This window comes from Notolabrus celidotus, chromosome 22, assembly GCF_009762535.1.
Source record: "Notolabrus celidotus isolate fNotCel1 chromosome 22, fNotCel1.pri, whole genome shotgun sequence".
Taxonomy (NCBI): domain Eukaryota; kingdom Metazoa; phylum Chordata; class Actinopteri; order Labriformes; family Labridae; genus Notolabrus; species Notolabrus celidotus.
This window is the reverse complement of record NC_048293.1, coordinates 15,714,633-15,740,392: the sequence shown is the minus strand read 5'-3', so window position 1 is coordinate 15,740,392 and position 25,760 is coordinate 15,714,633. Positions and strand designations below refer to the sequence as shown.

The 25,760-nt window shown below is 40.1% G+C and overlaps 1 protein-coding gene across 2 annotated transcripts in view; it reads right to left on the bottom strand.

Annotated features, from left to right (window-relative positions):
- Positions 1–5,203: 5,203 nt before the first annotated feature.
- LOC117805755 (doublecortin domain-containing protein 2) overlaps positions 5,204–25,760 on the bottom strand; it is a 64,347-nt gene continuing 43,790 nt past the window's right edge. The window contains exon 11 of one of the 2 annotated variants that reach the window (XM_034674296.1): positions 5,204–6,341. In XM_034674296.1, the coding sequence (XP_034530187.1) occupies positions 6,268–6,341 (74 nt within the window). In that variant the 3' untranslated portion in view covers positions 5,204–6,267. The remainder of the gene's footprint in view (positions 6,342–25,760) is intronic. The other variant, XM_034674299.1, reaches the window with a different exon arrangement.

Below are 25,760 nucleotides of genomic sequence, written 5' to 3'. Positions count from 1 at the left end.
ACACTCTAATCCCATTTAAGTTGCAGCCAACACAGACCAATGCCAAAATATCATCAAAAGCAGGCGGCTTTGATGCCTGGGCCAAGACTTTAAAGACAGAGGAATGTGGTAGTGGGGGCGAGTACCAGGTGGATACCACAGTGTAATTAGGCCTGAATCGAATTATAAGGCAGCATGTAAAATCTAATGTCACTTATTAGCAGCGTATTTTAAGTGTGTTACTGTTACCAAATGTGCAGATACTCAAGGAATGATACAGAGGAACCACATCAGTTAACAATAAAGTACAAAGGGTCAAACAAGTCCTCTGCACATAAAAAGCACGGCACTTTGGTGATCCATATGAGCAAGAAACACATGTTCCAAAGAGGGTGTCAACAACTCAGACCCAACTGGATAATGACTTTGGAGATTTCAAAAGGAGGAGACTGGTGAATCAAGTCTTCAAACGCACACACTGACCCAAACTTCTTTTCATGGCTTGACAGCTCATTTCGAGTCCACATGATTTCTATGCAACTATTTTCATGTGTGGGATGTTTGCGAGATTAAAAGCACTTTAACGCAACATGCAGTGTTTGCATGTGAATGGAAGCCATACAGGGAATGTCACATCACTTATCTTTTGCATAAAACTGTGGTGTTCCTCTTGTCAGCTGCAAATAAGCCCATTGTATCCTGCTGATAAAAGGCAATCAAACAAAGTATATAATTGCAAAGTCAGGCATTAATAGCCTGTATAACTACCGCCTAATGCTGAAATAATTAAGAATGTCTCTTACTGGGGACTGGCAACGCAATTATCACCTTGATGACTGTGCCATACAAAGACATTCAGAGCAGGGACTCCGAGAAGCAAATAACTAAAATGACGGGGATAATACAATTAGAACGTGGCTAAGAGGGGAAGGAAACAAAGGGGAGACAGCCTCAAGGCTTTTTCCTACAGGGTTGCCATGTCTACACACTTCATTTGCATCCTTATAATGTTGCACAATTATACTAGATAATTATCCTAAGTGTGTGCGGCGAGCTTGTGAAGCCCTTACGTAACTATTTTAGCATCTTTATTTCCTCCTCTACCTTTAACATCATGTAGAAAACTCAAAGTGAACTCCATGAGACATTAAAAAGTGAGCAGGTGTCAAGCTGAGACATTTACTTCAATCCTCATCACTTTGATTCACTACATTTCAACGACGGCCAAAAAACGCCTAAAGCTTTGAGGTAATATCCACAGCTGAAAGTTCCATTTTTTTAAACTACACCTATATACCAGAGCGTGTAATTCAATATGTGATATATACAATAGTGGACAAAGTCATCATCTATAGGAAAAAAAAGGGGCAAATGTTCTATTCCTCATTTTGCATTATTAAAGGCGGAGATCAAATGAAATATTCAACAGATGATATGCTGCTTTAATATTCATAGAAATGAACTTTATATTAGAGAACACATTTTTATGGGAAGTAGACTGGAGGCCACTGATTAAATTTCATTGTTTGATCACTATGCAGGAACATTATGGGGCATTATGAGGGGACAGCCTGTGCCCCCCTTCAGCAAACATTTAGGAGTAGTCCGAAGGCCACGCCACTTTGGCAGGTCACATCACAAGTTTACTACACTTAGATGTGTTACGAAGAATTAAATACACTCGTATTTTAAAGCAGTGCCTGGAACCTTTTTGCATGAATGAAAGTATTAGGTGTGTGGGAAATGTTGAAGTCAAAGCATCTCGAGAAAAGCAGCCATTCATATTCATGTATTTACTGGGGAAGATATCACCTACGGCGATCAGCATCCCGCAAATAAGAATAAATCAAAGAAGTCCCTGTAGTGCGGTTTCTGTACTTTTTTATGCAAGTGTGGCTGTTGTGTTGTTTTGTTTTGATTTTGTTTGGTTGTGTTTACATAAGAGTGTTAAAGAGTTAATTAAGTTTAAACTGAGAGCAAACAGAAGCTGCATTTCATAACTACCAGGAGATGCTGATGTATGAGTCAGAAGCATTTTTATTCCTCTTTTCAAAAACACACACACACACACACACACACACACACACACACACACACACACACACACACACGGAGAGACTGAGACAAGGGGTTAGGGGTCCCTGCTGCGACTCTTAACAGGATGGCATTCACTGAGGTCACAGAGGTCCCGAGAGTTCGTGTCTACTTTTAAGGGACGTGAAACTCTACTCACGGTTTCTAACAGTTATCTAATTGGATTAGGCCTCAAAGGGAGGCCCTCTTTTTCATCCCTGCCTTTGTCCATTGGCCTCAGCACCGAATAGAGCTTAGAAGGCTCCAGACACTGAGGAGGACAGGCGATGGATTAGATGAGGTATTCTGACCAATTAAGACGAGGCCAGGTGTCGTGCTGATTGCGAGAAAATTGAGACCTCGGCCGACATGTGTCTAATTCCCTGCTCGCTTCCCGCAGCCTCTCATTTCCCTGCTCTCATCCCCACCCTTCCCTTACCTCATTCTTTTTTTCTTTCCTTCCCCACCAAGGTAACCCAAGCAGCCTTCCCTTGACCCTTCTCTTCCATAGAGAGCTAATCAGACCCACCTGGAGCTCCCCAGGGCTCTGTTAGCTGCTGGCTCAGCTAGCAACAGCTGATCCAGGAAAGAATCCCTGGGGCAAGCGCTGTAGGCAGGGCACCCAACACACACTGAGTCAGGATCAACCGGGGAGATTTTCCAACTGATGATTCACTGAACCTCCAGCAGAATCGCCACCAAGCCATGATGGGGAAGTGTGAGTTTTTTGTGAGTGTGTGTGTGTAAGCACACCTGAAGCTACTAAAGATAGTTTTAGGTCCAACCCACTTGGGATTACAAAACCCTGTTGTGGACTCAGTCAGCAGAAATATTGTATTAAGAGCTCTTTTAGTGATTTCCATACATTTATATCCATACAGTGTCATGTGCAGTCTTTTGTACAAAAATGGCCGACCAAAATAGGTAATAAGAAAGAAAGCACTAACTTAAATATGACGCTAAATCGCCACTTAATGCTTACTGCTCTGCACCAAAGAGAAAACAGACAAAAGCAGCCATCAGTTTGATATCATAGTGAAGTAATTAGTGGCTAAAAGACAGGAATTGCACTCAGTGGCATATAGAGACAAAAGTGGGGCTGAAAGAAAGGTAGATGGAGGTCTATTAATTTTGATAACCAACACTTGTTGATTGATCACTTTTGAGAAACTTCAGTGAACTCTATAAAACTTAAGCCACTAGTTTGATATCATAACAAAGGCTTTTTGTGAGTCATGTCTCTGCAGCTTCAACATTGTACACATACAATAAAGCAAAACTCTAACAGACGTATTCACGCGTAGGCCTTGGTGTTGAGAACTACAATCGACTATTGTTCTTAACAGAATAAACATAACATAAATAAATGTCACAGTTTGTAGCAACTGATGCCAGACTTTCTACAGTAGAAAAACAGAGTTTAGCACAACACCTCTTCCCAACACACATAGCCAGTGAGCAGTGAACTATTGCAGATGGAGAGTGAATAATGGTCCAGGTATAGTATGAGTAATGCTGCAGAGCTGAGAGAAAGGGGGTTGATTGTTGTACTAATGCTTTGTTTAAGTGTGGAGTTGCATAACTTACAATTAACCCTGTTGTCCTTTTAAGCAAAGTGGTCCCACTCAGTTTCTTTTTGGCTCACTTTTTGTAGCATGGATCTGAAACACCGCATACCTTTTACCATAAAAGGCATATACAAAAGTGTGATTTAGCAATAAAGAAGTCCTCTTTTCTAACAAACAATATTCAAAAAACTCTTTATTGTGTTATTTATTCTTATTGTATAACTACTTTTTTATGTTCAGTATGTGAAGCATTTCTCTTTATCATATCAACTTTTCACTTTTAACAACCTTGTGCATTTTTCTCTGCAAAAATCCAACTATCTGTAAGTAGGTGTACATAATGTAAATAATTATAATTATCAATATCATTATTACTATATTTTATTATTGTCAGTATGTTGTCCTTTGCATTTTGTATCTGTTAGTTGATTACCTCTGTCCCCAAAACAGGGATCAAAATAGTTGCATATATCTTATCTACTGTTCATATTTATCTCTCATAAGTAATTTGTTCTTTTAAAGATTTAATGGGCTATAAACCTATTTCATAAACAACGATAACATTAAAGGTGACATATCATGCAAAATGGACTTTTTAATGGTTCTCTTCTCTACAAACCCCCCGAGAATTAAAAAAATCCATTCTGCCCCTGTTTTGATTTCTACACCTTTCTGTAAATGTGTGTGAAACGAGCCGTTTCAGACTTCCGTGTTTTTGTTACGTAACAACAATATCCGGTCTGTCACGGAGCCAGAGCTCGGAGCTTGTTCAGCCCATAGACTGTATAAATTAATACTGAATCCCCTCCCCGTTTTTCATTACCTGCACAAATGTGTGCTAACAAGGAGCTTAGGAGGGAGGCATGCTAGTTGTAGGCTGTCTTAATAAACACAAAGGTCGGTTTTACTCCCCACGTCTGCAGATTTGAAGATCTAGTGGATGAGTTTTATTTATCATGGATAAGTGCTAGCGCTAATTAGCATAGCCACATAGCTATATGTTCATAGCTGTAGCTGTAGCTGTAGCTGTGTACCAAGACACACGTGGACATACTGATAAATAAAACAACAAGAAACACTAAATCTGTGACCAATCGTTCAGAAAGGTCCTGCTACAGGCGCCTCTCCGTCAGGATCAGATTCTGGATCAGATTCAGAGGGTTGAAGTAACGCGATCTCTGAGCAGCCGTGTATATTCAGCCAACATGTAAACATTAGATCAACGTGCTGGAGAGCTGAGGCACATCCACTTCCGGAGGGGGCGTGGTCAGAGAGAAAACAGAGTGTTCTGAGGAGGACTGAAGAAGAGGGTCTTTCAGGCAGACCAAAATCTGATCTGAAGTGTTTTTTTGAGCATAAACTTTAAAGACATGTTTTGGGGACCTCTTAGACCAATATATATTGATGAAAAAAGTGTGATATGTCACCTTTAAGGATGAATAAACACATGTAGGGAAATCCCAGAACAAGGCATTACCAGATCAATATAACCGTGTTCCTCCTTTAGGACAAACAGTAAAACCCTGTATTACTTCATTACACATGCAGCACTGCACCAACACGTTCATGTATAAATCAAAAAGAATGATTTATACAAAGTTTGCTTTTGCTTTTCACACTTTTTGTGACCCTGCTGTTTTTACACAGGCAGAGAGCTCCCTGACATCATAGTCAAACAACTGTCACATGCAAACAACCTCATATTCTATAATACATGTAACACTGATTCCCCTTAACTATTCATCAAAAAAGCAATAATAACAACAGCTTTTTTCATATTATTTGGAGCATTAAATTATTCTAATATAGCCAAAGGCCAACTGAAATGGAATTGAGAACATGCAGATCCAGTCCATTATGCATTGTTAAACATTGATCTATGGTTTAATATTTGCTTCCCAACAGCACTGACAATGTGTTATTACCTTGACGGAGGGCCATAATGTTCGCTGACGTGACGGTGATTATTTAAATAAGCCGCGACAATAAATACGGCTCCACATGAACTAGAATATGAGCCTGGCAGAGAGAATGTGCAGACAGAGGAGTAAATTTCAAGTTCAGTGCAGAGATTGTCTGGTGTTATGAGAGAAACATATCAATGAGGTGTAGCAAAAAAAATCATTGTTTTTGTTAGATCTGACTCCAGAACAAAGCTCAAGATAATATATCAGTGAATGATAAGAGTGATTTAAGACTTAAATGTGTTAAAGCGGGAAATTTTTGATTATCTTTGTCGTCAACATGGAAATAACTAGCTCTATATGACTAAGCCTAAGGAGTTAGTGGATCTGTAGGGCCGCTCATACATTGTTAAATCCCCACAGCTGTGCTGCAGTGCCTCTGTCTCTTTCTCTATGTGCAGAAGTTTCTTGTAAATAGTTGCCGAAAGATGCTAAATCAACATCAGATTGTTGCTGGAAGTTTCAAAAGTTGCTGCTTGACTGGAAATGTGTCTTGGAGCAGTTGGTATCCGCATCCATCGGGGACACACACATTTCAGTTCAACTAAGGATGCAAAAAGTATTCCTTTGACAGAGACACAATGAGTAGCAAAGCATCAGCTAAAACAAACATAAAAGCCTCTTGCCAAACACCAACTGTTATGAAAGGCAGCCGATAGCGAGCACACTGGCATCCACGGCAATTAGAGGAGAAGGGTTAGCAAGGACTCCGCCTCCCCCAGACTTGCACGCCTGCTCCCACACCTGTTTTCTGCTCCTGGTCCAAACCAAAGAGAGAGAGAGAGAAGAGAGAAGAGAGAGAGAGAGAGGCTGGTTACTTTGTCACTGTGCCACCTTAGCCCGGCATCGTCTAATGAGATTAGATGGTTCACTAATGAGCTCTACAGTGAGGAGAGTCAACTGTGAAGTGAAGGTCAGAAATTCCATCACCCAAATGTGCTGTTGGATTTCAGGAGTCATTAAGTAATAACAAACAAATGATTTGAAGGAATGGTATTTTTGTTGGCCTCTTGGGACTTTCTTTCCTCTCTCCCTGTTTTTAATGAGCTTCTAAAGTACGGAAGTAAAAGAGAAACACTGGTTTGCTGAGTTGCTACACTTCATGAATGGAACTGAATTTAGACGTGTCAAATGGTTTTCTATAGGAAGCGGTGTAGGAAAATATTTGGAAGCCATCTTTAAGCACAAAACAGCAAGCTCCTTGTACAAAAAGCAAGAAAAGTTGTTTGTCAAAGACTCCACAAACAACATATATTACTGTTCTCTAAATCAACATGTGTGATTACTGAAGATGAACTGAAACAGGTGTACTGCCAACAGGGTAAGAATTGTGAAATGGCAACAGTTTCATAAGCTTTGGGCAGAAAACAAGTTTCTCAGTAAAGGAGACAAAAAAATTGGGTAAAGGATCCAACACCAATACACTCCTTCACAGGTGATGTCAGTAAAAATGTGTGTTAGCATCTCAGCAGCAGTAGTGGCTTTTCGTTCCATTTATCCAGATGAGTTAGCCAGCTTTAAACAGTGAATACAAAGTGTTACCAGCCTCAAATTGTCTGTTGGTTGCGTAGTTTGATGTCGTATGAGCTACTTCAAGGGTTGACTCAAGACTCACAACCATTTCAGAGCAGCCAGTGGAGTCTGTGGTAAGCTACTGAACGTGTTGATGTGTTGTCTGTGTATATCTAACCTCAGCTCATGTGAACAGCTGGAATTCTGAACCCAACTACCTTTGTGTGTTTATCAAAAAGTTAGTTTTAAAGTTAGAATTACAGTGAGCAGAATCTGAGTTATGTACATGTAATAACAATACCATCAAACAGTTAATTATGCTAGCTAGCAGGCCAGCATCACTCAATGATGTTAACATTATCATGCAGGTGCGGTTCGCTTTTCATTGATACTTCAATCGCATAGCTTGACAAGCTATCGTACTCTGCCATATTTCCATTGCCAAACTGAGTGCGCACACCTACGTATGTCATCATTGTTTTCAATATGTAAAGGGTCTATTGGTTAAAGCTGCTGTTGCATAAACATATTTTCAGAGAGTGCGACTTTGAATGTCAACACTATCCCTCCCAACCAGATTTCCTCTTAGCCCCCCAACACAGATCGGTGTGCGCAATCATGTGCCGGACTCATAACCAATCAGAGGATGTAGAAGGGGCCGCCCCTTAACCAACCAGAACGGAGGATTGGAGATTAGCTATGATTGGTCCGTCATAATGGGAACGAGGGGAATAATAACATTGCTTAATACAAACAACGCAACAGTCTCAAGTTACTCCACTTACCGATGAGTACCGATGGGTATTATGACCTTTTCTCCAAACCCAGAAGAAAAAAGGCAACGTTTTTTTACAGCATTCCTACCAACAGCAGCTTTAAGTTCAGCAATTACTCACTGCAACACAATTTAAGATATGAACGTATGTAAAGAAACTAAAATCAGTTGGTTAGGTTAAAAGATTGAATGTTGGTTACAGACCCTGGGTAACATTTGTAAATCAAGTAATGTTACATCAACCAACACTCATTGGTTAAGGTTAGGAAAAGATTGTGGCAAGATAGTGTAAGATACGAATATGACAAGTAATTTTAGGTGTGAGATATGACAAACACACATTATGTCAACGGATACGGAATTACTAGAGAGAGCCGCGATCCCTTGGGCAAAAGTTTTTGTTTTTTTGACAATCCATCCATTCCACCTACTTTCTATGCAGACTATCTTGCTTATTAAACATTGCTACCTAGCCAACTCCTTTGCTGCCATCATAACTGTTACAGCCACTAGAGGCCCCTACTAAATATAAATGTTTGTAAAAAGTTGCTTCTACAGACGACCTTCACAAAACTTTGACAGTTGTGTAACTTTGTGAACTGCTCCAACTCTGAACCCACAATTTATGTAACCTTTTCCCACAGCTTTGGATCTAATCTCACGTGTAAGCACATTGTATGTCTTATAGTCCTTTGAGAGGACAGGCTCACAATCTGCTGAGAGAGGCTGCTAGCTTTCTGCAATAACTTGTTCTTTTTCTAACTGCGATCTTTTCCCGATGGCCAAGTGGTGAGGTAAGCATCAGGGCGAGCACGCACCTTTAATAATGTGCTGACATCAAGTCATACATGTTTAACCAGGTAATAGAAGGCAGTAAAATAATGATCCATATCGGCTTTTAAGACAAGGTATTAATCTCCAGCATCCTTTTTGCCCCCTTTCTCTGCCACTTCATTCAGCGAGGGTTAAAACAGATTGACCTCCCTTCAAATAAAATTAATTGTTTTCAGTATTCATTTTATTTCCCACAGAGAAAAGCTGCAAAGCTTGTGAAATGTTTACCCATATGTCAGCATTTCCTGTTATTGGCACACAACTAAATGTTTGCATTTTTTCCTTTTTTATTCCGGAAGGATTTCTCATTAGGTGTAAATTCCCTGTTAACCAATGATAAATAAATTTCATTTCAGCAATATCAGGAAGATGTAATCAACATGCAATTTGCTTAAGTGCACAAAACTATCATTTTTGTGAGCTCTGCATATTTGCAGAAGAAATATTGCACGCCAAAGTGTATTAAGAGAAGGAGCACGCCATGCATCTTCACATCAGACCTGAGAGATCCTTGTCACCACTATCTCCTGTAATCTGTTTAATACTGTTTATGTCTGTCCAAATTGAACCTGTGGTATGGAATGACTAATGTCAGACTCATAATTTAGTCATAACACTCTCTATGTTCCCTATAGGGGCAATCTATGAATGCTCAGTCCATGAGTGCACTGCATGAATAGTGATCTGCTCACCCCTCACCTTTAAAAGCCCTTATGGCGAGGCCCATTCAGCTGCTAGCGCTCTGTCAAGACCAAACCATCCTTCAGATAAAACAATAAAGATCTGATGTGGACATGCATGCTTGTGTGTATATGTATGTGTGTATGCTCAGAGCAAGTTCCCCAAGTGAGGATGATCTCACTGACCCACGTGCTGAAGGAGAAAGAAAAAGAGAGCCCTCGAGGTGATGACTTCTCCACTCACTTAGAGAACTTTGACTTATGAGGTGCACTGCATTTAGCCAAGCTAATGCAAGTGAGGGCTGTGCCATTAACCTCGGGAAGAGAGGCAGGCCCAGGCAGTATGATGCATTCAGATTGGCAGAGGACAATATTTCACCATGACAGGCATTACCAATGAATAATTAAGTGTTTCATATAATGATCTTGGGAGAGAGAGATCGAGAGAGGAAAGAGAGGAAGAGAGAGACAGAGACAGAGAGAGGAGAAAATGGTAATTCCACAATTCATTGCCCTTAAAACCTATCTGGCATTATTACCCAGCAGCATTGCATGGTAGCAGGGGGGGGCTTTTGTTGAAACAAATAGGTTTTTGATGGCTCCGCCAGAGTAGTAACGGTTATTAGGTTTGAGAACTCTTTCATGATGGAAGTGGTATCCTGCCGAGCGGAGATCATGAAATTTTAAATGGGGAATTTACAGCAGAAAGAACTGCGGGACAGTGAGGCCGTCTGGGCCGTGCCTGGGGACACATGTGTTTTGGTGAAGCACAATGGCGCTCTAATGTCACAGCAAATAAATAGTTAACAAGCTGGAGATAGTTGTGCTTGTTGGAACGGTAGCTTGGCTCACAAAAGTATCTCCCTGCTTTATTTCTTACTCAAAGAATTTAGGTTTGGGTGGAAGTGACAAGTCCTCTGGGAGAGATAAAACACATTCACGACAGGGCCAAATCCTTCTTTAACAAAATCATGTCAAGTGGCAGAGCCTGCAAGAGAGGTTGTTAAATCAAATGGTGAAAATAAAAACTCAAAAAGATGCTGATATAAAGCAGAAATACTCAAACTTCTCCAGTGTGACTGACATCATGTCAATAAAGTGCAGATATCCTACTCTGCACATTCGTTTAAAAGACAAGCTGCAGAAAGTTTTATAGTTTTATATCAATAGAGAATCTAAGAGTGGCCCGGATCCAAAATAATGAACTTTCAATCATTGATTTTACAACATATTACATAACTTTACAATGTAGCCTGACCAATGCAGTATGTCTGAGTCTGTTATTGTTATTTATGGATGATAAAAAATACAAAACTAGGAAATTCAGAAAGCCATGAATGGTCCAGTATTTGCTTTTTAACATGAAACAATAAAGATCTTTTGATAAATTGTCCCCATGTTTGACTAATGAAAAATTTCAACTAAGATATGGAGCAGCACATGGCATGGCTGTCTCAGGGGAACTTGAACTTTGTCAATGAAGCGTAAATGCTGAAAAAGTTTCTCACGCATTATTGGGCCCAAAGAGCAGATGCATGAAAGTTAGTCCCTGGCTTAAACCACAAATTTCTTGCTGAGTCTCCCAACTTTTGATTGGCTTTGAAATAATGTCTTTGAGGCACTATATACACTCAGTATTTTTAATGCTAGCAGCATCTGTTTTTCTATTCAAAACTGTCACAGCGCTCTCAGTTTAAAATGGTTCAACTTTTGTAATGCTCGTCACTGTCACTTCTCACTCGCAGATCGTCTTAAGATGAACAAGAACTTCAGTATCAGTTTTGTCAATACCAGTGCAAAGGTATGTTAGCTATGCTTGTCCAGATTTGTTTTTTAGGGGGAACAATTTCCAGGTCTACAGCTGCTGCTAACACCGGGACAAGATTCCTTCCTGTTGTCTTTGTCGTATGTAAAATTTCCTTGACTAGAAGCGAACATTAGGGATATGGGGCAACTTAAAACAGACTTAATGGTCACTACCAAAAGAAGCCAAAGTGCCGAAGCAGCAACCTTTGGTGCTGAAAATGAAGCCAATGCTGCAGTGCAAAAAACTGCAGTTCCTGAAGTGTCCACTTGAGGCTTGCTCAAAAAAACAAGGAAACCCCATTGGAGCCCATATCAAAAATGTAATTTTACAGAAATGTTTCACATGTTCACAGCCTGGTATAAAAAAAAGTTGTTGTTTGTTCTACAGTTTATGCATAGTTTTGCATATTTAGACGCCTGGTTAAGTTGACTGACAGACGGGCACAATGTGGCTGTTCGCCAGGAGGTCTAAGCCCCGCCTCAGCTCCACCACTTTGTCTTTTATTAGGTTGACTGAAAGTTAGGTTGAGTCGGCATTTCCGATGAAAACTCCTCTTCAGAAACCTGTGGGCGACATCACCGAGACTACTTCCATGTATAAAACAATCTTTGGTGCTCCTAGCAACATTAAGCTTTAGTGAAAAGCCAGCTGAAATGAATGTATCGGCACTAGTGTACAAATGCCCTTAATGTTATTAACTCTAAGAGCTCTAAGTGATCTGATGCAAAGTAATCTCCAGAAGTTTTGATGCTTGTTATGGTTGTTTAATATCAGTTTGTTAAATAGGCGTCACGTGACTACAATTTCTTCATGTTACCACATTGTGAAAGCCTGACAAAACTGTTCAGTGTTCAAACTTGTAATATTATCTCTCCCCACTGCTCTTCTCCCTCTACACCAATGACTGCACCTCAGGAGACCCCTCGGTGAAACTCCTGAAGTTCGCAGACGACACCACCGTCACCGGTCTCATCCAGGACGGAGACGAGTCTGCTTACAGACAGGAGGTGGAACAGCTGGCTCTCTGGTGTAGTCAGAACCATCTGGAGCTGAACCCGCTCAAGACGGTAGAGATGACAGTGGACTTCAGGAGAAGCCCCCCCCCCACGCCATCCTGAACAGCACTGTGTCCACTGTGGACTCTTTCAGGTTCCTGGGATCCACTATTTCCCGGGACCTGAGGTGGACCTCCCACATAGACACAATCAGAAAAAAGGCCCAGCAGAGGATGTACTTCCTGCGTCAGCTCAGGAAGTTCAACCTGCCCCAGGAGCTGCTGATCATGTTCTACACCTCCATCATCCAGTCTGTTCTGTGCACCTCCATCACTGTCTGGTTTGGCTCTGCAACCAAACTAGACAAACACAGACCGCAGCGGACTATAAGGACTGCAGAAAAAATCATCAGTGTCGACTTGCCCCCCATCCAGGACTTGTACCGGTCCCGGGCCAGGAAACGGGCAGGTAGCATCACTGCTGACCCCTCACACCCTGGACACAAATTCTGCAAACTCCTCCTTTCCGGCAGGCGCTACAGATCACTGTGCGCCAAAACAACCCGCCATAAGAACAGTTTCTTCCCCCAGGCTGTCACTCTGATGAACACTAAACCATAACAGTGTCATACCTGTCAGATAAATACTCTCTGTAAATATACATGTAGATACACAATGCAACAATTCTCAAAGCAGAATTCCATATTTCTATTTTTTTGTATTATTTAACTACTATTTTATAATGTAAAAACTACCTCTGCTACTCACCACTGCACTTTATCATATCATTTTAGCCTGTACATATTAGTCAAGCCTATTTGTTGTTTATTTGCATTTATAGCTAAGGTTATTGTTATTATATTTTTATTTTATTTTTTATTGTAGTTCTTATTCTTATTCCTATTCTTATGCCTTGTACAAAGAGAGCACAGTTTACTAAAGTCAAATTCCTTGTGTGTTCAAGCATACTTGGCGAATAAAGCTGATTCTGATTCTGATTCTATTATATCCATTAGGTGCTGTATTGCAATGCATGGGAATATAGAGTTTATGCAAAATGGCAGAGCAGCTGCTTTTGGAATCAATGAAGTGCAAGATAAATGATCCCAAAAGGCTAATATTTAAGGGTACTTTTAGTTTATCCAACTGTAATGAGTAAACTAATTGGAATATGTAATAAATAAATAATACCTAGCATGTACCTCTATGTCAACAATTCTGCCTGTTAATCTGTCTGTGAATGTGGCTCTCAGTTTTAATTCAGATTGAAGTCCCTGTTTAAATGTAACACAAGTATTCTACTTTGTCTTTAAGAAAAGCAAATAAGACTGCATAAACATTTGTGCCAAGAAGGCAAACAATGTAAACACACATTCGTGGAGCAATATATCAACCTTTAAGTATTTGCAACTTCCACCAACTGGCAGTAACACTTTTCCTCTACTTCTTGCAAAAACAAATACAACAAAGTGGCCAAACTTCTCAATCAATGTTGTCCTCTAAAAGTGAGCAAAGGACTACATTCACACATTGGCATGATTCGCAGTCCACCCACGCTCTCCAAACAGTCTTACATGTCTCCAAATGCCCAACCGAGAGCTAATTTCGCTCCTCACACTGGTGACCTTTGGCATCATATATATGTAGTGCTTGCTGCCTGTATGACAGATTCCCATGCATATTCATACCTACATATGGCCTGCCAGAATGAAGCCGGTCTACTTGCTGTAGATTCTGCAGAGCGCAGAGGCAGTTCATTACTGAATGTTTTCTCAAATGGGTCCAGTCAAACCCCAAGGATTTGCCTGTGTGTATCTGTGAGGGGCTAATGGTGGGATAATTTTTGGTTGTATGTGCGTGTGTTTGTGGGAAGGGGGGGATGTGTGTTTGGATGGGGGTTGTAAGGGAGAGTGGGATTGTGTTGAAGAAGAGGAGGGGGGAGGTGGGGGGTAAGTGTGTTTGTGTGTCTGTGTGTGGTGGAAGTGATGGCTGCAGTGGGAAGTGTGCGTGTAAATGGTGGGGGTGGTACATGTCTGCGTTTGTGCATGCGCTCGTGTCTTTGAGCGCTGTGTGGGAGTGTGTTTGTGCGCGCTGTGGCACACGCTCACAGGCTTCTGTTGTTTGTGAGGTGAGAAGAGAGAAAAGTGGAGTCCCTCAGCATGCCTCCACCTCCTCTTGCTCCATCTGCCCATTTCGCTCAGTTCTCCATAAATTAAAAACGCTCTACATCTGCTTTGGGGTACATTGTTAGTTGTGTGCATTCGGTGGTTCCTCTGTTTATGAAAAATTAAACACTTTCTCTTGCATTCGATTATTCCCCAACTCCCGAAAGCCCCTCTGCAGCAAACATGACAGAGGCCTCATGCTTCACCCCAACATGTTGAGGAGACGACCGAGGTCTCCATTTGAGGGAGTGGGAGACATCTTGAGCAAAGTGAAGAAAATAAATATATATAAATAAAAGGATTAACATCTGGTCATGGAAAGAGTAACCACATGTGTGAAGCCTGGAAATGCTGGCAATATGATCTGCTTTAACAGCAGAATTTCAACACAGTAAAAGTAAGATGAAGACAACAAAATCAAGTGTGCTACATGTGCTGGTTTATTTTTTTGAGCTGTGGGGTTAAAAAAGAAGACTAAAGAGCAAAAGAAAGTTTAAATTAAGTCACTACAGATTAAATAGAAGTCTGTAAAACCACAACAGCAAAATGACACTTCAACTGTCAACTTTACGGTTCCTTTGTGGCGCAAGACTCCCAAGAGTGCACTTGTTTCCTTCCCTAAATGGATTCAGTGACAAAGAGACTGCCCTGATGAAAAATACTTTCCTGTAATGCAGAGCATCTGTATGCATGAGGATGTGTAGCAGCAGATGAATAGACATTTTAAGGGACAGTGCAGTTAATTGGGACAAAAGGGACCGCAGGATGCCCCCTAACAGCAGCCAGCCTGGGGTGGAATAATGAGTGTAATCAGAGGTTGTGGTCACAATGTCGCCCTATACAGAACACCCAGGCCACTGGGGAGGACCTGTGTTTGTCTTTGACATCAACACGCGGGGCTGCAGGGCACTCATATTTGGCCATGGTTTGGTAACTGTGAGCCTTGCAGCAGAACAGGTGTAGCAGGCCGACGGGGCCATCAATCTCTCACCGGCCCGTCTCTGTAGGATTCAGGGTTAATTATCGTCAAATAAGCCATTAAGGAGAAAGATGGAGGGGCAGAGGATGAGGGGATGCTAACCTTGGCAAGAGAGGGACAGCTGGGTGGAGGAGTTGAGTTTACTTGGCTTTGATTGTGTTGCTAAGTTACGGTTCATGTTTGTGTTGAATAGAGTAAGTGCTCAAGAGAATTCACAGCGAAAATAATCTAGAAAAGTTACTATAATCAATAATCACTTTGTTCATGAATGTTGCTTGTTGACTGAGCTTTCCTTTGTTTCATATTTACAATGTTACAATGTTACAATGTCATTTAGCAGACGCTTTTATCCAAAGCGACGTACATACGAGAACAAGAACAACACAAGCAAAGATCTAGACAAGAGGAAACAAGATCAGTAAGAGTAACAAAGTGCTTCAAGTCAATTTGGGTGCAGGTAGTGCCAAGCAGTGTAAAGGCAGTGCACAAAAATAAGTAAGGATTTTTTATTTTTTTTTCCCAAAATAAGGAACATCTACAATGAAGCAACCAACCAATTTAAGACCTTCCATTATCATCATCAACAATTAACATCACCACAATAATGACCAAAGTACCAAATATTTGACTTTTTGTTTCCTTCTTTTGTGTTTTATTGTTTATGAACATATTGATCCTACTGTGGACACCATTGTGAATGATGGCTTGCCTTCTATGACTCCTCGAGATGAAATAAAGGTTGAATTAATTTATTATTCACCTTTATAACACCTTTATAACAATGTATTGTCAAAAACGATATTGTAAAGCTTAGCAGTTTTGAGAAGTGAGTGGCTCTACAGCAACAGCATATGAAAACACTAGGATTGAGTTGTAGGTATTAAGTGTAATTCTAACAACTAGCTAGTTTCAAGCCGGCAACTAAATTAGGCTATGCAATTTAAAATCAAATAAACATTTTAGCTTTTTCATGACTTAAAGGTGACATATCACGCTTTTTTCATCAATATATATTGGTCTAAGAGGTCCCCAAAACATGTCTTTAAAGTTTATGCTCAAAAAAACACTTTGAAATCAGATTTTGGCATGCCTGAAAACCCCTCTTCTTCAGTCCTCCTCAGAACACTCTGTTTTCCCTCTGACCACGCCCCCTCAGGAAGTGGATGTGCCTCGGCTCTCCAGCACGTTGATCTAATGTTTACATGTTGGCTGAATATACACGGCTGCTCAAAGATCGCGTTACTTCAACTGAATCTGATCCAGAATCTGATCCTGACGGAGAGGCGCCTGTAGCAGGACCTTTCTGAAGGATTGGTCACAGATTTAGTGTTTCTTGTTGTTTTATTTATCAGTATGTAGACGTGTGTCTTGGTACACAGCTACGAACATGTAGCTATGTGGCTATGCTAACTAGCGCTAGCACTTATCCATGATAAATAAAAATCATCCACTAGATCTTCAAATCTGCAGACGTGGGGAGTAAAACCGACCTCTACCAGAAAGGCAGCAGGACCTTTCTGAAGGATTGGTCACAGATTTAGTGTTTCTTGTTGTTTTATTTGTCAGTATGTAGAGGTGTGTCTTGGTACACAGCTACAGCTACGACATGTAGCTATGTAGCTATGCTAACTAGCGCTAGCACTTATCCATGATAAATACAAATCATCCACTAGATCTTCAAATCTGCAGACGTGGGGAGCAAAAACCGACCTTTGTGTTTATTAAGACAGCCTACAACTAGCATGCCTCCCTCTTATAAGCTCCTTGTTAGCACACATTTGTGCAGGTAATGAAAAACGGAGGGGGGATTCAGTATTATTTTATACAGTCTATGGGCTGAACAAGCTCCGAGCTCTGACTCCGTGACAGACCGGATATTGTTGTTACGTAACAAAAACACGGAAGTCTGAAACGGCTCGTTTCACACACATTTACAGAAAGGTGTAGAAATCAAAACAGAGGCAGAATGGATTTTTTCATTCTCGGGGGGTTTGTAGACATGCCAGGGACACATATTTCAGGTAAAGAACCATTAAAAAGTCAATTTTGCATGATATGTCACCTTTAAAGGTATATTACAAATGTTAAAATAGAGAAAAGAAATGTTTATATTACTCAAATTGGTCAAGAATCCAAATGAAACTTATTGGTGTCCAAACAATTTACTGCACTGCAATATTTAGAATTTTTAATATGAAAACATATACTTTATTTTAGTGATTAGAGTATTTTTTTGTCTTTGATGCAAATTTGCAAGAGTGAAATTAAGCTTAGGTCATAAATGTTATGTTGCATTTTCAATATTTGCACTGTGTTTTTTAATTTGTTTAGTGTGATGTAAGTTTTTTCAAATCAAATTTAAACATTCCCTGTTCACATTAAGAGGCAACTACGTTTTAGCCCAATATAGCCAGTGGAACATATAAAATATCATTCTTTGATTTAAAAAGGTCAAACATTAGCTAACATTGTTTAGGTTAGTTATTCCAGTTAGCCCTTAAAAGGTAAACCTTGACAGTTACTGAGTGTAAATATCATCCAACACATATGTCTGTGATACTTATGTAAACAATAGATTTCATGGTGTATCTGATTTGATTTTCCGACGAGTATAAAAGGTGTGACTTATCAGGCCATGTTTTAACTTGCAAAAAGCTGCTGACGACGGCTCCTTGCGAGCCTGCAGTATGGAAAAGCTTTGATCACTTTGGTCCAGAAGTATTATGATAGACTGTGAAATAATTTGACCATTCTGCTCTGGTTATCAAGAGGGAACACGTTCTCAGGTAAAAAGTAATGACTGGAAGCTTCAAAGGTTTGAGTCTATGTTAGAATTATATAGATTCATACCGTATAAAACACCCTCATAAAGTGCTCCTTTTTATTACAGTGCCCCCTCTAGTCTTAAAGGTATCCATCTCGTCCTGGAATACTTCCTAATGCATAAATGGAAAATGCCATTAGGGTTTCTTTTCATGCTCTTAACATATTAATTGGCATTGCAGGAATGTCAGACCATACAGTAAATTGTATCCGGTGAAGTCAGCGACACCTGACCTATTGAAAATTTTACAGTGTGCTTATACCTTCATTTATCTACTCTATGCGCCCATGAATATTTAAGGTTGACAATTAAACCCCAGCTGACCTACAGGATGGATCTGGACCAGCGCTGTCAAAGTGAGGCAGCATAAATGCACCCACGCAATCACACATCACAAACCCCAAAATGCAACCCCCCTATGCTCCTGTCTCACACTGATGCAAACAAAAATTACGCGTAGGCACACATGCTCTGTCACAATGTCACACGGTCACTGTGACACGGCCTGTATGTGACAGGCACATCACCTATGTGTCATGTTTATGGGGGCATCCACAGCCCTGGTTTGTGTTTGGTGTATGTAAATGTTTGGGCAGGGTCAGAGTTAATGCATGTCAGTATCCTGCCTCACCTTGGTTTGGTGATGCAGAGCTGAATGTGTATGGGGGGTGGAAATGCTAAAACTGAATACTGAACACTGACTGCATGCTGCATGAAAAAAGCACCAGATTATGTGTGAAATATTTGTTTGCAGAAACAATGTTTGCAGGGGAAAAAAATAGTTAAAAAACACTGGTTCACATTACTTCCAATATGTAAAAAAGAGTGTCTTCAATGTAATAAATCATCTGAAAATGATCCCCAGACTAGAAACTTTTCCTTTGCTCCTAGGAGCTCTTAAGCGTTTTTACATTACCTCAATTTTTTTCACTCTGCAAATTCACTGATTGGTTATGCCTTGCAGGTTCCTGTGAATCGTTGGTGCGGACCACTTCCTGGGAAGGACCTGCTTGACCCCAATGTCTACTACAGTTACAGAGCAGCTTGGTTTATGACTGCAAAAGCTGGTAATGCTCATTTAAGACCTGCTAGTCTTCAACTGCAACGATTATTTCTATCATCCATACTTACAGTGCACTATTAAAGTTGTTACTGCCAACATTACACATGTTTTTATTATTATTGGCATTGTAATTATAAGCCTGTTTTTCCTGCTGTGTACATACTGTATATGTGTCTGCGTTTGTATTTGTTTGCCTCTATCCACATCTGTCTCTTTGTGTCTCTTCCTCTATCCCGCTTCCAGGGCCAAATAAGTTTCATCAGATTGCTGTTCATCAATGAGTCTGGTTTTGCTGCTTGAGGTTTTTGCCTGTTAAAAGGAAGTTTCTTTTGTTCTCTTTCTTTCAAGCCCATTTAAAGTTTGTATGAAATGTGCCGTACAATCAGAATTCGATTGGATCGGTTGGTTGACTTTCAAAGCTCGCTTCAGCAACAAGTTTTGACCAAAGCAGGCATCTGTTTCAGAGTTTTGTTGTTTTTTTTTGGGGGGGGGAAGGGGAAAAAGCTTTGAAACCTAATGGATGTGACACAGATGGCTCCCAATAAAATGTAGAATAGAATTTAAAATCCTTCTTTTAACCTACAAAGCCCTTAAAAATCAGGCACCCTCATATCTTAAAGAGCTCATAGTGCCCTATTACCCCTCTAGAACACTACGCTCCCAACATGCAGGCTTGCTAGTTGTACCTAAAATCTCTAAAAGTAGTGTGGGAGGTAGAACCTTCAGTTATCAGGCCCCTCTCCTTTGGAATCATCTACCAGTCAGGGTCCGGGAGGCAGACACCCTCTCCACTTTTAAGAGTAGACTTAAAACTTTCCTTTTTGATAAAGCTTATAGTTAGAGCTGGATCAGGCTTGGACCAGCTTTGGTCATGCTGCTATAGGCCTAGACTGCCGAGGGAACTGGCACACTGACACACTGGGATCCTAGCTCACCCCCTTCCCCCCAACCCCCTCATCACTTACTTTAACTCTGCCTGTCCCATTAAAGTTACTAACCATAGACCTTTCTGGAGTCCCTGAGCTCCATTGTCTCGTAGATTCCTCTGAGCTGCTGTAGACGTCCTCCTGCTGTGGACGATCTGGACTCCAGCTGATACGGACGTGTTGGACTCCAGCGGCAACAGCTTGTACGACTCGTCTCATCACTATCACCTCTCTCTCTTACTCCCCTCTATCTGTCTTTCCAGACCCAACTCGGTCAAGGCATGATGGCTGTCTAACATGAGTCTGGTTCTGCCTGAGGTTTCTGCCTGTTAAAAGGAAGTTTTTCCTCACCACTGTAACTAGCTAAATACTGCGATGTGCAATGCTCATGGTGGATTAAGGTGGGGTCAGACTGAGTCTTACCCTGTCTTGAAGTTGGGTCTCTGTTCATAATTTGACATAGTGTGGTCTAGACCTCCTATGTTTGTAAAAGCGTCTTGAGATAACGTTTGTTGTGATTTGGCGCTATACAAATAAAGATTGATTGATTAATTGATTGATTGAAAAAAATCACATTAGATACCTAATTATGAAGATATTTCCTATAGGAGGTGGTGGAGACCCAAAATAAGCTTAAAGGGAACTGCATACCGCAGTCAAATTTGTGGGGAGGCCCGAAATAAGCTTTTATGCCTGTGTCTGTGTAATGAGGTACAAAAAGTTTTTACCTTGAAAATGTGTTTTACTGTTAACTGATCAAAAAGTTCCCTTTTCAAGGTTATAAATAGAAACTGAAGTTGTGCATTCTTAAATGGCATAATGAATGTTTGAAGAAAACATAAAATTATCATAATGTAATGGAAAATCGTGTTTGCAAAACATCAAATTATTAACCACACTGGAATGCAGTGAAAATTGAAAGTGACACATCCCTACAGTAATAATGTATTGAGTTCAACCAATTCCTTCCTGATGTCAAACTCTCGAGCTATATCTGATGTGATCTCCCACTTACAGCATGCCATATTCCCTGACAGATATCCATATGTACAGCCTAAATGTAATAGCCATCACATTATGCTAGACTGATCAGGCTGATTTAAAACGTCTCTTCGCAGAGTGCCCACGCTGTCACCTTGTTTTCATCTCCAGCCTTGTATTAGTGCATTTGTCCTCTGAATATGGGTTATACAGTGGCCCTTGTTTCTAATGATGTAAATAATGCAGCAATTCCATTGAAATCAAGCAGTCTTGTACAGATGTCCTCTTCCCTTCTTTCATATCCAGCGTGAGCTACAGTGTCTATAGGTCAGATTACTTTTTCAAATGGTATGAAATATAAATGAACTAAAGCTTTTTCTTCCCCCCCTAATCACTTCCTTATATTTTTATCACAGCGGCCGTGAGGATGGAGAGGGAATGACTTCCCATTCTAATCATATCGTCATACCCTGAGGTTAGACCTTCCATTTTGCATACCATAAGAAATGGCATTGAAAGAGAGCCTTGATGTACTGTTAGTGTTAAATATATGTAAAAATTATTCCATTTATCATGCTTCAGCAGTGCATTATGTCAAACCTAAAACCCATCAATCAAAAAATAATTTAGGACAAGCTAGATATAAAAAGTTGTTCAAAGTTTTTCTAGTCCATCAACAAGACTCTTTTCAAACTTTTATGGATTGACTGATTCTACCCAGACATGAACTCTATTACCTCCAAGCATCTCAAGCATCCATGATGCAGCAATTTTGTACAAAAACATTTTTCTCCAAATTGTCTCACACTTTGACATACCCATTCCTGATTCTTTTCAAACCCAAGTTTCCATTTATGAAAAATGTCTGGTTAGGGATCTATCATTATGGCAATCACTCGCTCACTGTTGTATCATTTTGTCTCAAACAAGCGTCTCATCTGGAAGCCTGTGGACTGTACCACGGCCAGTATTTGCAGATACACTATTATTTTGCACAAACTGTGATCTCCACAGGCAATCTGCATCTAGCTGTGGCATGTGTTTGCCGTGGGAATTGAAATCAGACACCTGTCGGGGTGCAGAGTTTTTTTTCCACCTCCTCTACAATACAGAAACCAGCGAGGCATATCAAAGCAGCCGAGTGAAAATGTCTCCTTGTGGAGTAAGAGAAAGTTAGGTTGTAAAATTGGAGAGATGTTGTGGTTGTCAGGCTTTGGGGACTAATATAACACTCCTCCTTGTTGCCTCCATCATCGCTGACATATGGGACAGTAATCATAGCTTAAATGGAATCACCAGGATGATGACAGCTTTGTGGGTTTATCGTTATCTCTAAATACCTTTACAATACACTACAGGAAAAGTACCCAAAAATACAAAAAAAGGTGTGAGATCTTTCCAGTGACCCCAAGGTTTTTGTAACATATACGTGTTATTTTCTCTTCTAAAGTTATTATTCTGGAACGCAAAGAAAAATCAAGATCAAAACAAAATTGCAAAGAGTGACAGCTGATTGAGTCTATCCTTCTATCTTTCCCTCATTTTATTTTTTTGCTTTCCCCCTTTAAAGTCTGTTAAATGCAGCAGTCTGACATCGAGGTTTGAGTTACCAGCAGTTTGGACCGCTCTGTTGTCTAAATGTGTCCCTGGAGGATGGTTTCAAATGTGTGATTCCCAGTCCTGGGGGAAATAACAGCAGTTGTGAATGCTATATTGACGGCTTCCTTGGCCCAGTGTTTTTTACTGTGAGGTTGGAATCCACTGTACAGCACAATGAAAAAAAATGATGTCAAAAGGTCAGGGAATTTAATCCATGGAAACTGAGAAAGTGGATCGCAGGAAGACAACAGGAAGAAAAGTAGCTTTATTCATCCAACAGTATGAATCTCCAGAACAAATTAGGACAGTGAAATATGAAAAAAAAAAAGTAGTTATTCTGTAATGCAATGTTACAGAGGTCCTAAAGTCCCATAAGATGATCATTTTTATTTTGTGCCCACATGTTTTATCTAACACAATTTATCTTTTTGCATGCACAAGTGAAATGTCTTACGTGGATGAGTAAATTATCTTGAAATTATCTTATCTTATCTTATTGTGCACAAGTTTTCAGATAGAAGACAGAAAATATACCCCTTTAGGTTCTACAAGAGCTCTGCACTTTGTCCTTCTGTAAAAACAATTGCCTCTTGTTGCATGCATATAAATGACAATAAATGTCCTTGACTATGTTTATATTTGGCGGGCCAATAGTATTGCCTATTACCCGGCTTTCTTACTGGTCTTTCGGCTGTATAAGATGCTTGATTCTTATTGGTCAAAACCCTTTGACGACGGCTATTAATTTTCACTAACATGATCAACGCCAGACGAAACTGATCACATGTAATGTCAAATCAATCCAAAGGAAAACAATCCTGGCACATTTTGCTTCTGCTTGTTGACACCATAGACCAGGGGTGTCCAAACTTTTTTCAAAGAGGGCCACATATGATGTTGTCAGAATACCTCAGGGCCAGTGGCTCCTACTGAGACTTTGGAATCCTAAAAGTCATATATGAAATATTTAATAACAATTATTTTAAACGTTTTCTCAATAAAACAGTAACTAGGAAGTACCATGTAAAGATTAGCAAACTTTATCTTCTTCTGGGGGAAAATGTTTTTCATTCGGATCGGGCAATGTGGGATACATTTTGTCTCATTATTTTCCTATGGCAGGATCACGATCTGGATTTCATCACACTTCTTTTTCATGTTGTTTCTAAGACTGTTCTGACCAGCAGACAACATATTAAGAACAAAGTCATTACTTTCCTGAGTTCTGAACATTTTTTAGGCACCTAATTTTAACTTTTCTGCACAATTTCATAATTTTGATCTTGTCTTGTGTCCTCTTTTGTGTCTTCTGAACTTTTAGTGTTCATCAAGAACATTTCCACATCATGATAAAAACATTCATTTGAAAACCTGTCAGCTTTAAGAGTTCTTGTGTTTCTTCTTTATTGCCATCTTGAAGAATTCCACGAGCTTTGGCTGTAGAGAGGTAGTCCATGTGAAGCTTTTTGAGACAATTCCGGATTGACTTTAGTTTTGTTTGTGCGCTTGAAAGAAACTCCAAATGTACAGATGATTCAGAAGGTGATTAAGTTATGTGCTATAAATAACACAATTTAAGATGGAAGCTTGGGGGCCATAAATAAATGGACCTTGGGCCGCAATTGGCTCCCGGGCCGTACTTTGGACACCCCTGCCATAGACTGTATATAAAATGGTGAAGTAAAATTGTTAGTTTCAATTGGCATCATATTGGTAAACAATGTAGCTCACATGCTTTCAGTTAGCATGCTAATCCAGCAGGCTGAATAACACGAATGCTGTCCAGAAATCCTAGCACAGAGCGGAACGGGCGAGTGCAACTTGAAGTTACAGATCACTACAAAAAAAAACGTAAATAATAGGCGGTGCAGATGACAGCAGCAGTGTTAAAAGTTGTGTCATTAGCCTCATATATTCAAAGGTATTTTTTAACCACTGAGCTTAGAGAAGAAGGAGAGTTGAATGAGGACAGTTTGATGTTAAATCGACAGTAACGGGCAGACATGGAACGCTAACTGGAACTGTTTTTTAAAATATACATATACATGTAAAAATACATCATTCTAAAACAATAACATAATCTTTTAATCAATGTTTTTTACCAGTGTGTCTTGATTTTAAGTTAGTAGCCGGGTAATAAGCGGGATAATCAGGGTGAGACAAGACCTGTCTGGATTCTATTTCCCATCACCTTCTAACCATACATTATCCTTTACATTATAGCTTGCATTTCCAAATAATGTGGTTGGGGAGTACTTAATTATTCCTCGTGATCTAACATGATTCTTTCCTACAGCTCCATACCTCAGTGTAGCTTTAAATCAAACTCTACGCTAAACCATGCAAATGCTTTTTGCCATCCAATCCCATTTAACAGGTTTACTATACATAAATCCTTGTTTTGACAAAATCTTACTTTAATATCTGAGTTCACCCAGAAATGTGTCACATTAATGAAGATAAAGAAGCTCAAACTAGCTTTAATGTTAACAACTATCAACTGTGTAAAAAGTACAGTATGTTTTATGGGTTTCGCTTATTTATTTAAGAGCATACTGTTGCAGCTAAAGGTTTGCATTAGACTGTGTGCAGCCAACAAGTAAGACCTCCATTTATTCTAAAGCATTTACACTGCCTATATTACATATGTTACGACTAATTCTTGTTGAGTGTCTCATGCAAATTCAACTGCTCTCATCTCCAGGACTTCATTAATCTGCAGTTGTGTCCAAGCCAGCCTACTTCTTGATCAGCCTGTGGCTTCATTAGCTCAACCTTTTTCCAGGAAATATTCAATCTCAACGTGAGCCAGGTCAAGCAGGACCACACAGCCGGGGATTGTGATTCTAATCATGTCGAGGAGGACAACGTACACCCATACTTGTTTAATTGGCTCATATAGCTGTGTTGAGCAGGTGCTGATAACATCCCACATGCACTGTTTTTCACAAGTGCATGGCTCCTCCACCATCGCCCTCCCTGGGCTCTAGAGAAGCAGAGAGGCCACGTAAATGGATAGTCAGCTTGAGATATTCTT